Source organism: Engystomops pustulosus, chromosome 7 (genome assembly GCF_040894005.1).
Source record: "Engystomops pustulosus chromosome 7, aEngPut4.maternal, whole genome shotgun sequence".
In the NCBI taxonomy this organism is placed as follows: domain Eukaryota; kingdom Metazoa; phylum Chordata; class Amphibia; order Anura; family Leptodactylidae; genus Engystomops; species Engystomops pustulosus.
The window spans coordinates 152218498-152232579 of NC_092417.1; the positions used below are offsets into that span (position 1 = coordinate 152218498).

The 14082-nt window shown below is 41.8% G+C and overlaps 2 protein-coding genes across 2 annotated transcripts in view; both read left to right on the forward strand.

The window, feature by feature from the left end:
- Positions 1-4552, forward strand: part of LOC140068827 (calpain-1 catalytic subunit-like) — a 39148-nt gene extending 34596 nt beyond the window's left edge. The window contains exons 12-15 of the mRNA XM_072114215.1: positions 196-253; positions 2066-2130; positions 3340-3408; positions 4340-4552. Of these exons, the coding sequence (XP_071970316.1) occupies positions 196-253; positions 2066-2130; positions 3340-3408; positions 4340-4552 (405 nt within the window). The remainder of the gene's footprint in view (positions 1-195; positions 254-2065; positions 2131-3339; positions 3409-4339) is intronic.
- The window catches only part of CAPN1 (calpain 1), a 148012-nt gene extending 138500 nt beyond the window's left edge, over positions 1-9512 (forward strand). Inside the window, exons 21-22 of the mRNA XM_072118312.1 lie at positions 5860-5918; positions 8214-9512. Coding sequence (XP_071974413.1) covers positions 5860-5918; positions 8214-8240 — 86 coding nt within the window. The 3' untranslated portion in view covers positions 8241-9512. The remainder of the gene's footprint in view (positions 1-5859; positions 5919-8213) is intronic.
- Positions 9513-14082: the final 4570 nt, after the last annotated feature.

Here is a 14082-nt window from a genome sequence, read left to right on the forward strand (position 1 = left end):
CGGGGATCGCTACAGGACCGGGTAAGTAAATGTGCCCCTATATGTTGGAAGCACAGCACCAGTACCATGGGCTCTAATTCAGTCACATGATGCTGCTTTTACAAATAAACATGTAGTATACACACATATATGATTATATATTCTATTATTATATATAGGGGGTATTGCTGATGTATGTCTCTCTATCATATACAGGATATGGAAATTAATGTACTAGAGCTGCAGTCCATCCTAAACAAAATCATGTCCAAACGTAAGTAAACGTGTCAATGCATATATCCAAGTGGGCAGACTTAAAGGGGTTCTCCATGAATCTGGAAACCCCTAGGGGGATTAAGTTAGGATGGGGAAAAAAGAACACATACAGCTCCAGCTCCCGGTTCCTACCCTAAGACCTGCTACATCCAAGAAGTGAGACAACAGGACGTCACTTCCGTTTTACTGGGGACTTCACATACTTTGTTGGCCCCTGGTCTGAGGAGGCCATGTGCCCACCTGGAACTTTCAGCCCGATGCAGGCCTGAAAACTAGTTTTGCCAGAGTGATGTAAGTATGTCAAAGTATAGGAAAAACAAATTCGGAATCCAGCACTCTGTACCATACATGGAGACGGTCCAATGTCAAATAAATCTTCCTTTATTGAAATTAAAAGTCATGCGGACACACGTAGCTGTTACATGGATCAACGCGTTTCGGCAGGAGCTGCCTTATTCATGATCTTAAAAATCATGATCATCAATAAGGCAGCTCCTGCCGAAACGCGTTGATCCATGTAACAGCTACGTGTGTCCGCATGACTTTTAATTTCAATAAAGGAAGATTTATTTGACATTGGACCGTCTCCGTGTATAGTACAGAGTGCTGGATTCCGAATTTGTTTTTCCTGTTTGTTGGGCCCGTGGACAGAGGCCGGCTTCCGCAGCACCTGCCGTGAATTGGAGTACGGATACGCTACTGACACCTCTGATACGGGTGAGCCGGCGTTTTTTCTTTTTTCATATGTCAAAGTATGTGTTCTTGGTTTTTCCCACCCCCATTCCTGGCCCACAAAGGGTTTTCCAGGTTCCTAGAAAACCCCTTGACAACAGTACTTTCTTACAAGGAACGCATGACCAGGTTTTGCCCCACTATTCTACAAACCCCCCTCAGGTAGGGTATGAAATGTTCTTTCTAGAATTCCCTGCTTTATGTGAAATCTCACCTGTTTACCTATTAAAATATCTTCCTCAATATCAAGCAAATATGACTCTTCTCACCTCATTTTCACATGAGATGAGTCAAGTTTAGGTTGCAGAGGAGTGTCACTTCATACGCTGTGGACATACATGTAGTTAAATTATAGGCGGTAATGGTTCTTTATCTGCAGTTTACATTTCCGCATGTCTTTAGCTGCTTGTATCTCTGGTTCTGTAGCTCACAAAGCCATAAGCCTGAAGTGTTCTGAAAGATGAGATCCTTATATTTAACATAACACAAAAAGCATGTTTCTAGGTGCTATAGAATAGAAGGTTAGATGCTTCTGAAGTGACAACCGGCAACTACTAAACTTGACTAATCTCGTGTGAAAATGAGGTGAGAAGAGTCATATTTGCCTGACTTTGTGGGGATTTTTTTATAGGTAAATGGATAGGATTTCACATAAGAGGGAATTCTAGAAAAGGACTTTTTATACCCTACTTGAGTGGGGAAGTAGTTTAGTGGGGTAAAACCTGATGACAGGTTCTCTTTAACATTATAAGAAACCTGTTATTTATGATTGTATATATTCTAGTACTGGGGTTCTCATGTACTACTAGCTGTATGTCTCTAAAAATAATAAGAACAAAAGGGTTTGTCCAGGTTGGAGAAGAAAGCATTTTTTCCATTTCCAAACGGCGCCACCATTGTCTGTAGGATGTACCTTGTACTGCAGTTCTGCCTAATTTACTTGAATACAATCAATACAAATACGAGTTGCAGTAGCAGACACTCACATGTGTGGCATTGATCTAATCCAGGACAACCCCTTTACATGGTAATAAATGTATTCTTGTTATTGTTACTAACATATTTTTTTACAATGCAGATAAAGATCTTCGCACTAAAGGGTTCAGCACTGAGTCTGCTCGTAGTATGGTGAACCTTATGGATGTATCTTTTACACTGATGGTTCTGATGATGGTCCCAAACCTTCTGTCCTATCCATTGCTCTTCTACACCTTACAGTCTAGCATTAGATATAACATGGTGCTCTGGAGTTGACGCTGGTCAGGGGCGTAACTACAGCGGTAACAGCCATAGCGGCTGCTATGGGGCCCACAGTGTCAGGGGGGCCCCGACATCCAACCTGACACACTAAAGAATGAAGGATGTGCATCATTATATACATATTACTGTTATCTCTAATCTCTGCTTTCTGTTGTCTACTTCCCCCATGTGGTCAGCAGCTACTGGGACAGATCTGTGGCCTCTCATACCCCACTTAGATATGAAGACTGCCTGAGAGTGACTGTATAAATAGGTGTATATGAGTGTATAAATGTATGGATGTATGATGTGTATATGTGTTTTTGCATGTGATGTCATACGTGTATGTATCTGTGAAGTGTATTTGCTGTATGGTATGTGTATATTTGCTGTATGTGTGTATGTATGTGATATTTATACTCTCTATATGTGTGCATATGTTGTGTATATGCTGTCTATGTGGTGTGGTATGTATATGGTACTGTGTGTATATACTGTGTATGTGGATATGCTGTATGTGTGTATAAGTTGTTTGTTGTGTAAATACTGTATGTGTGTATATGATGCATGTCTATATATGGTACTGTATGTGTGTATATATATATATATATATTATATATATATATATATATATATATATATATATATATATATATTTACAGTGTGTATATACTGTATTTACTGTATTTATATGCTATGTGTATAAATGGTATGTATATACTGTACACATGTGTATATACACTATACATGTAATAATATGTATATATACTATATGTGTATGTATAAATGTGAGCCCATGAGTGTATAAATGTGTTTGTATGAGTGTATAAATATGTAACCATTGTGTGAGAATGCAAATATGTATATTTTTAAGGGGGGATAAGGGCCCCTTTCAGAAGCCTTTTATGGGGCCCTGTCTCTCCTAGTTACGCCCCTGACATTGGTCCAGCTCTAAGTTTCATCTTAAAATGTGTAATTGATTTCTAGATGACATGTATGTATTCACCATTGATGGAGTGCTGGTCTTCACTGACTTGCTGTAAACCCTGGGTCATGTTTGGTAATAAATAGTACCTTATAGGTAATAAATTGTCCTTAACTCTGATGTCACAGAAAGATGGAAATGGAAAACTAGGAATGTTGGAGTTTAACGTCCTGCGGAATAAGATCAGGCATTACCTGGTAATATCTCAGGAAGCAGCAAACACTGTGGAGAGAATATACCGAGGCTGATATTTCATAAATTTGGTGCATTTTTCCCACTTTGGTGCAGGTGGTGCTCGCCTCTTAGAGGTTTTAAGATATTTAGGATAGGATACAAATCACCGTTGGTGGTGGCGGCGGCTGCTGCAAACAGCTGATCAGTGGCATTGCCAGTTGTCAGACCCCCCACCAATTTGAAAATCTATACTTTCTCATAAATCCAGACACTATGACTGTGGTGATATCCTTCTATTTGTTATCCATGGCCTCCTTCCTTCTAAAATCAACTTTTAAAATTATGCTAATGAGCCATACGTGCTCTGGGTGTGTTGCCATAGCCCCTCTGTGCTGTAGCTTCACAGGCTGTTCTTCTAAACTCCATCTGCCTCCCCTGCTCCCCTAGCATTTCCCCCTCCATCTGTAGTAGCCTGTGAAGACTGTAAAGCTGGAGCACGGATGGGCTCTGATAACACCCCCAGGAACACTTTTGGCTCATTAGCATAATTTTAAAAGTTGATTGAAAGTAGAAGGAAGGAGGCCATGGAAAACAAACGTAAGAATATTACCACAGTCACAGTGCCTGGATCTATGAGAAGTGACAGATGGTAAATTCCTTTAGTTACCGATCCTAAGGAGGTTATCAATAGCTTTTACCCTGAAAACCCCTTAAATAAAGTTATCACATGTTTATGAGTCTCTACTTCGTGCTATGAACATTTCACACTGCCTTCTTTTCCCGACAACTTTTTAAACCTCGCTCTAGAATCACAAACCAGCAAAATGTCTCAAATATGGGCCGTAATTTGTAGCCTTTTACCGCACAAGATTATACTAAATTTAATGACAAATCCCGCCCCAACCCCCACAATGTAGAGTTCCACTTCACTTTTTCTTGTCCTCTTTTTATTAGACTTTGTTCAGGAAGTTTGACGTGGATAAGTCCGGCAGAATGAACGCCGACGAGATGCGTATGGCGCGGGAGCATGCAGGTCAGTTTCTTGTCATCCCTCTGAATTTCTATTTTGGGTCATTAAAGAAGCGTTTTATTAATTTTACCAATTTTTGTCACCAGGTTTCAAACTCAGCAACTCCCTGCATCAGCTCATCACCACCCGATAATTAATAATTATAATTATAATAATGATGTAGGGTTTCACCGTTTAGGGTTTGGTGTTGGGGGCCACACTGTCCCTTATTAATTTTACACTGTTAACATATTGTTAGTTACAAGCTAACGTCTGCACAGTTTACTTATAAAAACTTACAACCATTCAGGGGTGTAACTAAGAGAAGCTGGGGCCCATAGCAGACTTCTGCATGGGGCCGCCCTTACCCTTAGAAAATATACATATATGCTTACATACATACAGTATATACACATGTTGCACACACATACAGTAAATATACAGTAAGTACACACATATACACACACACATACATTTATACACTCATACACACATGTTTACATTCATACACACTTACTGTCAGCTAGTCTTCTTATTCCAGGGGGCTCTTAGGCCACAGATCTGACTTCATGCAGCGCAGTAACTGCTGACCACATGCAGGAAGTAGATGGAAGGAAGTAGAGATGAGAGATTCCCAGTCCTTTCTCCCTGCTCTCCCCTCCACCAACATTTCTTATCTGAGCTGCCGGCTTAGCTGTGTTCTCTGGAAGACTGCAGTGTTATAAACCTGTTATCCTGTACAAGGTGCAGCTTAATATGTGTATAATGGTGCACATTCTTTAGTGTGCCGGTTGGATGTCGGAGCCCCGACACTGCGGGCCCCATAGCAGCCGCTATAGCTGCTACCTCTGTAGTTACGCTCCTGCTACCATTAACAAGCAACACATAGGGGCTTATTTACTAAGGGTCCCGTGGCCGCATTTTCGTCGGGTTTCCCAACTTTTCGGGGATCGTGCCAAGGATTGTGTCGCACACGATCGGGGGGCAGGCTGTCGGACGATCCGACGGATTCGGACAATGCGTGGGATTTAACATTTAAAATTGTGTCGCAAGCCAAGCACTTACATGCACCAGATGAAGAAGGTGAACTCCGGCGGACCTGATCGGGGAAGCGACACATGCAGGATATCGAGCGTACTCTTGTAGTGAATCCTGGCAGACTTCATCCTCCTCGGATATTGCGGATCGGGGATCGCTCAGGGACCAGATAAGTAAATGTGCCCCATAGTTAGAAATTGGCAGTGTGATGGAAATAAGCAGCAGGTGCCACATCACAGCAGCCATGTGTGTCCTTACATATAGAAAGGCTCATTAGGTAATTACAGATAATGAATCTCACTAATGAGTTGTGAAAATGAAATAATAAGACACAAAACGGAGGGTGATGTGATGATATTTCTATTTACAACAAAATGTCCATGGAGATTATTCAGCTTTTTAACACTTGAATTGTCTCCTTCCTTAGGATTCTTCCAGGGGATGGACACGGATAAATCTGGGGTCATCAATTTTAATCTCATCAAAGTAAGTCCTTTACTATTCTTACATATGTTTTCACCTGTGATATATATTGTTTATCATTACATCACTTCTAGGATATAATAACATGGATGGCATTTGACTACTTAATAAAACACTACAAGTAAAAATTTCTAAATCTATCAGTGTTTTGCTGTGTGATCCGGAAACGTCTATGGCTTTAGTGGCTAAACATTGGCTGCTTTAGTAAAATAGTTGCACTGATTCTGGTGAAGTTGGAGTTTTCTCTCCAGCCCCCACTATTCCTGATTACTCAATGTCTATATTTCATCTCTCTCATGTCAGATGTGTGATATCAGGCCGGGACCACCCATCTGACAGCATGGAGCCTAATAATCCTTGTTTCAGGGTAGTTTAAATACCCAATATGATAATTGGGCTCTCTACTGTCAGATGGGTGGTCTGAGGCATTAGGAACAGCCTGGCTCCGCCCATTTGACAGTAGAAAGCTGAAAATAATGACATTGATTGCTTCAGGACGATGGGGACTAGGAAAAAAATTCCAACTTTGCCAAATTTATGGAATAATGCCTGTTAAATCACTGAAAAATCGAATTAAAGGAAATCTACCGTCAACATCAAGCATGATAAACCAGGGACACTTGCTCAGGCACCGTGATTGTGGTATATTTCTTATATTCGTTATCAAAAGCCTTCTTCTATATAAAATAAGCTTTTAAAATTGAGCTAATGAGCCTCAAGGGCTTCTAGGTGAGTTACCAAAGTGCCCCCCCCCCCCCAGCTGTATCATCACAGGCTGTTACACTGTGTAGGAGCACTTCCCCCTCCCAATTACCTGCTGCGTGAGATTACTGCACATAAAGGGGGTTGAGTGCTGAGGGAGCAGTGGGAGATCAGTCTAACAGCCTGTGAAGACAGTAAAGGAGAGGCCCCTTGTAACATCCTCCAGAAACCTTCTGGATGATTATCATAATGTTAAAAGTTGATTTTAGAAGGAAGGCAGTCATGGATAAAACTAAGTCCACAGTCTCGGTGCCGGAATCTATGAGTAACTGTCCCTGGTTTATCATGATGGACTTTGATGGTAGATTTTTAAAAGCTTTTAAAATATTTTATGGATAAATGCTAATTTATATTAACTGGACGTTGAGGAGGCGAAGATTTGCCTCTCAGTCTGACTAGGTGAACTTTTACTGTTTAAATGGGTATTCACATGATATTTCCACCTCTTGGACCCACATCTGTCTTAAGTCCTGTGTGCGGCCACTCTCCACTCAGGTCTCCGGAAGCACCCAAAATAGCAGAGTCTTATTCTCTTGGCTACATTTGTTGCTTGCAAAGACTTGAATGGGGATTGGCTCAGCATGGACTTGCTACACTTGCATCCTTTAGCTCGATTGTGGTAGTCAACGGACCGACCGCCTCTGCCACGTAGGTGCCAGTCCCCACAGTGGGACCCATATCTATCATATATTTGGAATAAAGTCTGTGGTAAAAATTAAACATACCCCTTTAAAGGGAACCTGTCATCAGGACCCATTTTTACCCAATGACAGATTCCCATAGTTTGTTTAATACTAATTCCCAATCTGCGTTTAAAATTAACATTGATGGTTCCACCATTCCACTACGCTCAAGTTGATTAAAGTTTACCTGCCACCCTGCCAGCAAATTGCATTGAGTCCACAATAGTGTTGGAGACTCTACTGTCATCATCATCATCTCTTCTCTGATCTGCTAGCTCTGACTTTCTCCCTCCTCATGCAGACGGAGAGATTTGCATGGAGCATGGGGTCAGCTAACGGCCACATGAGGGAGGGAGATGGGAAGAAGAGCAGAGAGCAGATAATGATGATGATAGCAGCCTTGGAACACACACAGGCAGGGAGGTATGAAGACAGCTATACTTTATATACTTTGAAAAGTGAGTGGAAGCTGTAATGTTAATTATCAAAGCAGATTGAGAATTATTATTAAAAAAAAAAAGGTTTGGGAACTTGTCATTACGTGACAAAGTGTGGTCCTGATAAGGTTCGCTTGGCAGATGCTGAAATAAGATTTTATAGTCTTATAATCTGACATTTCAGCAACAGAAAAGGTAGTGAGGGGCATAATTATCTGATGTTGAGGAGGCTAGGACCAGTTTGGGGCAAAAAAATCGGGATTCCCTTTTTTTCCTTCTAGCAAAGAACATATATGTAAATGGCCAACCCACTTGTCTTGAGATTGGTCTACCATCCATAGTGACCACTTGGACACGTAGCTTTGTGGAATGTCTGGGATATGCTCGCTTCTGACCTCTCTCGTTTATCATTGCAGTGGCTCCAGATGACTATGTTTGCATAATGAAATTCTCGTCCTGCATGGGCTGGATCCCTGACCGCTCCTGTGCTGTAACCAAGAGCAAGTGCCTTTCACTCGCTTCCCCTGTGCCAAAGCAATACAAAGAAGACATGCCCCTGCGCCGTCTCTCTCCTGCACATGCCCCTGCGCCGTCTCTCTCCTGCACATGCCCCTGCGCCGTCTCTCTCCTGCACATGCCCCTGCGCCGTCTCTCTCCTGCACATGCCCCTGCGCCGTCTCTCTCCTGCACATGCCCCTGCGCCGTCTCTCTCCTGCACATGCCTCTGCGCCATCTCTTCCCTGCACATGAAAAAGTTGTTGTATAAAGTCATAGAGGCGGAAAGATTAGCACTGAAGTCAAGCTCTCCCTGCCTCAGAATTTTCCCTTCACTGTAATTAATATCATGCACACATTTGGACGTTCAGTTACAGTGCATTGGGTGTCCGTAGGTGGGGAGAGCTTGACTTAAGTGCTGATGATTTTGTGGATGATGTCACCACACTGGCCCATGAAATAAACACAAACTACTGTATAAGGTGTTAATATACTTTACAACATACTGGTAGTGATTTAGTAGGTCTATTTCTACTGATAGGTTCCCTTTAACAAGGTTTGTGTCAAACAGCAATCATACCATATTTTTCGGACTATAAGGCGCACAAAAAATCCTTTGATTTTCTCAGAAATCAAAGGTGCGCCTTATAGTCCAGTGCGCCTTATATATGAACCGTACTTACAGACAACAGCTGCCTTAAACTGTGCACAGGTCTGGCACCTGCTGGTCATTCATCCTTATATTCAGGTGCGCCTTATAATCCGGTGCGCCTTATATATGAACCTAGACGTTTTAGCAGGCATTTGATGGTGCGCCTTATAATGCGGTGCGCCTTATAGTCTCGAAAATACGGTTAATATAGCGCACAACTTCTCCTCCTTGTGGAATACTTATCTCTTCCATGACCCCTTCCTCTAAAGCAAAACTATTTGTTATCCATCTCCCAATGAGGATCAGTATAGAAAGATGTGATCAGTCGGACAGTTTGATTGGGACAAGAAGACAGACCCATTGGATTCGGGAAACTTGAAATCAAGAGTGACAAGCCTTAATGTACACAGTGTAGATTTATTCTGGATATTCAGATTTTATTTCTGTATTGATAGTCAAAATGTGTGTAAGAATTGTGTGATAAATGTTTCCCTTATCCACGTCAATTTTATACATCCTAAATAGCCACCTACAATTCATTTTATTATATCTAGTCCATATATATTCCCCCAGCAAGCTCATTTATATACAGAGGCCCCCCAGTATAAATAGTCTCCGTCCCCCATATATATATATATAGTTTATATATATTCCCCTCACTTTCAGCAATATTTGGCCATTCAAAATAATAAAACTTATACTCACCTGCAGGCAGGGTGACGTCATCCTCTGCCTGTGTCCCGGCATAGTACGGAGCACTGCAGGCAGGTGGATAGGTGTTGTGTCGCTCCGCAAGTAAAGAGACAGGTGCGATTTATATATCTGGAGGGCGCCCCCACTGTATAAAGCCTTCTGTCCTTGTAGCCACCCCCAAACTGGAAAATGCCCCATGAGGACCTAAAGTGGCCCACTAACTATTAATACCCCCTAACTTTTTATGACACGATTCATTGTATACCCCCACTTATAAAGCCCCCCTTTCTCTAGCCCCATCCCCACTGATTTCTATATCTTCCCACTCAACAATGGAGAGAGGAGACTGAATGGATGCATCCTGGAACATAGATATCTAAAGAAAGACAAATGGAAATTAAAAAAATTATTTTCCCCAGAAACGAGGCCGCTCTTTAGTTTAGTATTTGTCTTTCCTTATGCAGTGGAGTGTAAGCTGTAATAGCAGACACAGCCTACAGAGAAGTGTGGTGCTTTTTCTATGGAATAAAAAGAGACTAGTTCTTATGCTACTTTTTTTTCACAAAACTTTATTATTCCTTTCCAACAATACACAAGAAGTAAAAAGGAGATAGAACATTTTCAATTAGATGTATAAATACAATTTATAAAAAAGAAGAGAAAAGAAAAAGAGAAAGAAATTCTTCTATAACTACTGTAGTGGCAGTGACTCGCTCTCCGAGTAGATGCATGTATCCAGTATAAAGCTGTTCATGATTCTTTGTACAACACAACCAGTTTCCACCAGATTAACCAAATTCGTGATAGTCAATGACTATCCGAGCGCTCCATAAACAAACACATCATTTACCGAGACTCCCATCCAGCCATTGTCCGCAAGGACTGCACTGTTCTCAGATTCATCAATGATTCTTTTCAGTGGCTGCCAGGAAGAGAAGATTTAGTGGAAGGGACTAGAAGTAACATCCAGTTTATGAACCCAATGAGAGAACAATGTGTGCCCGTCCATATTAATCATAAAAATAGACAGGGGGGATTTATTATAAAGTTTCTGAGGTAAAACTATTCTAGTTGCCCATGGAAACCAATCAGAGCTCAGCTTTTATTTTATAAACATCTGTGGGAAAATGAAATCTGAGCTCTAATTGGTTGTTATGGACAACTAGAATAGTTCAGTTCTAAGAGACTTATGATAAATCTCCCCCATTGTCTCCATGTAAACCAGTATCTTCCACGGATCTATCCAGTGCAGTACTCTACCACTAACACCATTATCACTGAGTTTTATGATAATCTCACAAGATGTTATATGTCCATAACAAAGTTGTATTACGGTACTTTACCTAGGACATAATATAGGATGCAGCAGAGTTGGATGTTACTTCATAGCAGCTCCTCATCTAAGTATGTCTGTGCAGTCTACAAATACAGAAGTGCTCTAAGATTTTAACTTTATTTTCCATATAAAATTTTCAAAAATCTGAAGTTTGCAACATAAGAAAATTTATGGTTCAACAGTGGTTTATTACATGTTGTCCATTGACAAAAATAGGTAAAAATGCAAGTATAGGTAATGCATGACATAGGCAATGAGATAGAAACAGTCACTGAAGATATAAGCAGGGTCGGTTCCAGGCTTCAGTAGGCCCCGGGGTGACAGAACCTCAGTGGGCCCCTTTGCAGTGAACGCACATGGCAGCATTAAAAATTCAAAGACTAAAACAGTCTCCTGTTCCCTAAAATATTCCCTAGTTTATCATCCCAAATAGCCCCCTCATGGTTATTTTATATAAGCCTTCCTCACCCCCTATGGATTCATTAGATACAGCCCTGCTTACCCCCATGGATTGCTTATGTACCGCCTTATGTGCCCCCCCACAAGCAGCTCTGGGCCCCGGCACTTGCCCAGGTATGCCCAGTACTGACGTTGGCCCTGGATATGAGTCCATTTTGTTGTAAGGTATATCATATAACAGTAAGATATGGTAAAAGCATTAACCAAAAAGGCCAGATTTGGCTATAGGTAACTAAATGGTTTGGGGAGAGACCCAGACAGACTAGACAAGACACAAAAAATAGGGGGGGGGGGGGATAGTAAGGTGGGATAGGGAGGGGAGTAGGGTATATCCGCATGCTAGGTGTTTGTTCTGGACAGGTTCCCTTTAAGGCACATCTAGGGCTGTGTTGTACCCACTTACCTTCATATAGGTGGGCATGAACTGCCCTTTGGGTAGACAGCAGTACAGAAGGGAAGGAGCGCTGTTTGGCTACTGGATCAAAGATTTAGACCATTTACTTTTTGGTATAGCGATATTCTGTACATTGCAGACACTTTGGGGCAGATTTACTTACCCGGTCCATTCGCGATCCAGCGGCGTGTTCTCTGCGCTGGATTCGGATCCGGCCGGGATTTATTAAGGTAGTTCCTCCGCCGTCCACCAGGTGGCGCTGCTGCGCTGAAAAGCATCGGAACGCACTGGAGTTCACCGGCTCGGGCTGAGTGAAGGTAAGTGCAAGCTCCGCAACAGATTTTTTTTTTTAAATGCGGCGGTTTTTCCGAATCCGTCGGGTTTTCGTTCGGCCACGGCCCCCGATTTCCGTCGCGTGTATGCCAGCGCCGATGCGCCACAATCCGATCGCGTGTGCCAAAATCCCGGGGCAATTCAGGGGAAATCGGCGCAAATCGGAAATATTCGCGTAACACGTCGGGAAAACGCGAATCGGGCCCTTAGTAAATGACCCCCTTTGTCTCCATTGAACCCTCATGGGCCAGCCGGCAAGGGGGACGAAACGGACCAAACCCGTCTCCTTTACCTCCTTTTTTTCAGCTGCAGCCAAAAAGTAAGCATCTTACTGTACAGTATAGACACACTGCTGTAGGGGGAACGATTCAACAAAATCCTTTTCTCCTGCCTAAGAATAGATCACCAGAACTTACCATCTACATTACAGCAATGACTCTCCCATAGATGTTCTGCTTTATTGACATAGATGGAAATGTTTCCTCTCACCCGGCTGCCTTATTCACACAAAACCGCCCCAAAACCTGATTATATCCCCACACAGTGATGTCACAGCACAGGAATAATACACACAGTGATGTCACAGTACAGGGATAATACACACAGTGATGTCACAGTACAGGGATAATACACAATGATGTCTCAGTACAGAGATAATACACAGTGATGTCACAGTACAGGGATAATACACACAGTAATGTCACAGTACAGGGATAATACACAGTGATGTCACAGTACAGGGATAATACACACAGTGATGTCACAGTACAGGGATAATACACACAGTGATATCACAGTACAGGGATAATACACATAGGGATGTCACAGTACAGGATAATACACACAGTGATGTCAGTACAGGGATAATACACACAGTAATGTCACAGTACAGGGATAATACACAGTGATGTCACAGTACAGGGATAATACACACAGTAATGTCACAGTACAGGGATAATACACAGTGATGTCACAGTACAGGGATAATACATATAATGATGTCACAGTACTGGATTTTACACACAGTGAAATCATAGTATAGAGATAATGCACATATAAATGTCATAGTACAGGAATAATGACACAGTAATGTCACAGAGGATAATGCATTACATGACAGAGCCACACTGTTACAAAATGTCCTTGTTGGAAGAGATATTAACCACCCAATATGTACTGTATGTAATCACTAGTTTCAATAATATCTATTACATCTTCTAACAACCATATAGAATTAAATAAAAATGTATAAATTCTTTATTTATATAGCACACACAGATTACACAGCGCTGCACAGAGATTACCAGATCAGTCCCTGTCCAAATGGGGCTCACCATCTAATCTACCAGTATGTTTGGAGTGTGGGAGGAGAACCGGAGGACCCGGAGAAAACCCACGCAAACACGCAGAGAACTTACAAACTCTTTGCAGATGTTGACCTGGGTGGGACTTGAACCTTTGACACCTCATCTCTTCTTCTCTGTTGCTGTCTTGGCTCTGTCGTCTGCTTAGTGCCACAAATTCTAGTTTTGGGGTTTCTTTTGGTTCTTGTGAGATAAAATTAATCTGGGCCCCCTCTTAATATCCGCGTTACTCTGGTAGTGTCGTCATCCATGTAAAGGCACAGTTACCATTATATGCAGTAATAAAATATTTCATAGCTGTCAGGAGGTACACAAACTAGTGAGGAATAATATTCAGCTATCTCTGGTGTATGGCCGGCATTACACAGGCCCTGGTGCACAATACACTTAGTTTATGATCAAGAACTTGTCGAGAAAATACACATTTTTTGTCTATACTGCAGAGTTATCTGGGTTGTCTCCAGGTTTGTGGACATGGTGGTTTACCACACACATGAAAAAGCTGTAACAACAATCTATAAAGTAATCCTATCAATGCCAAAATACAATAGACGAGTAC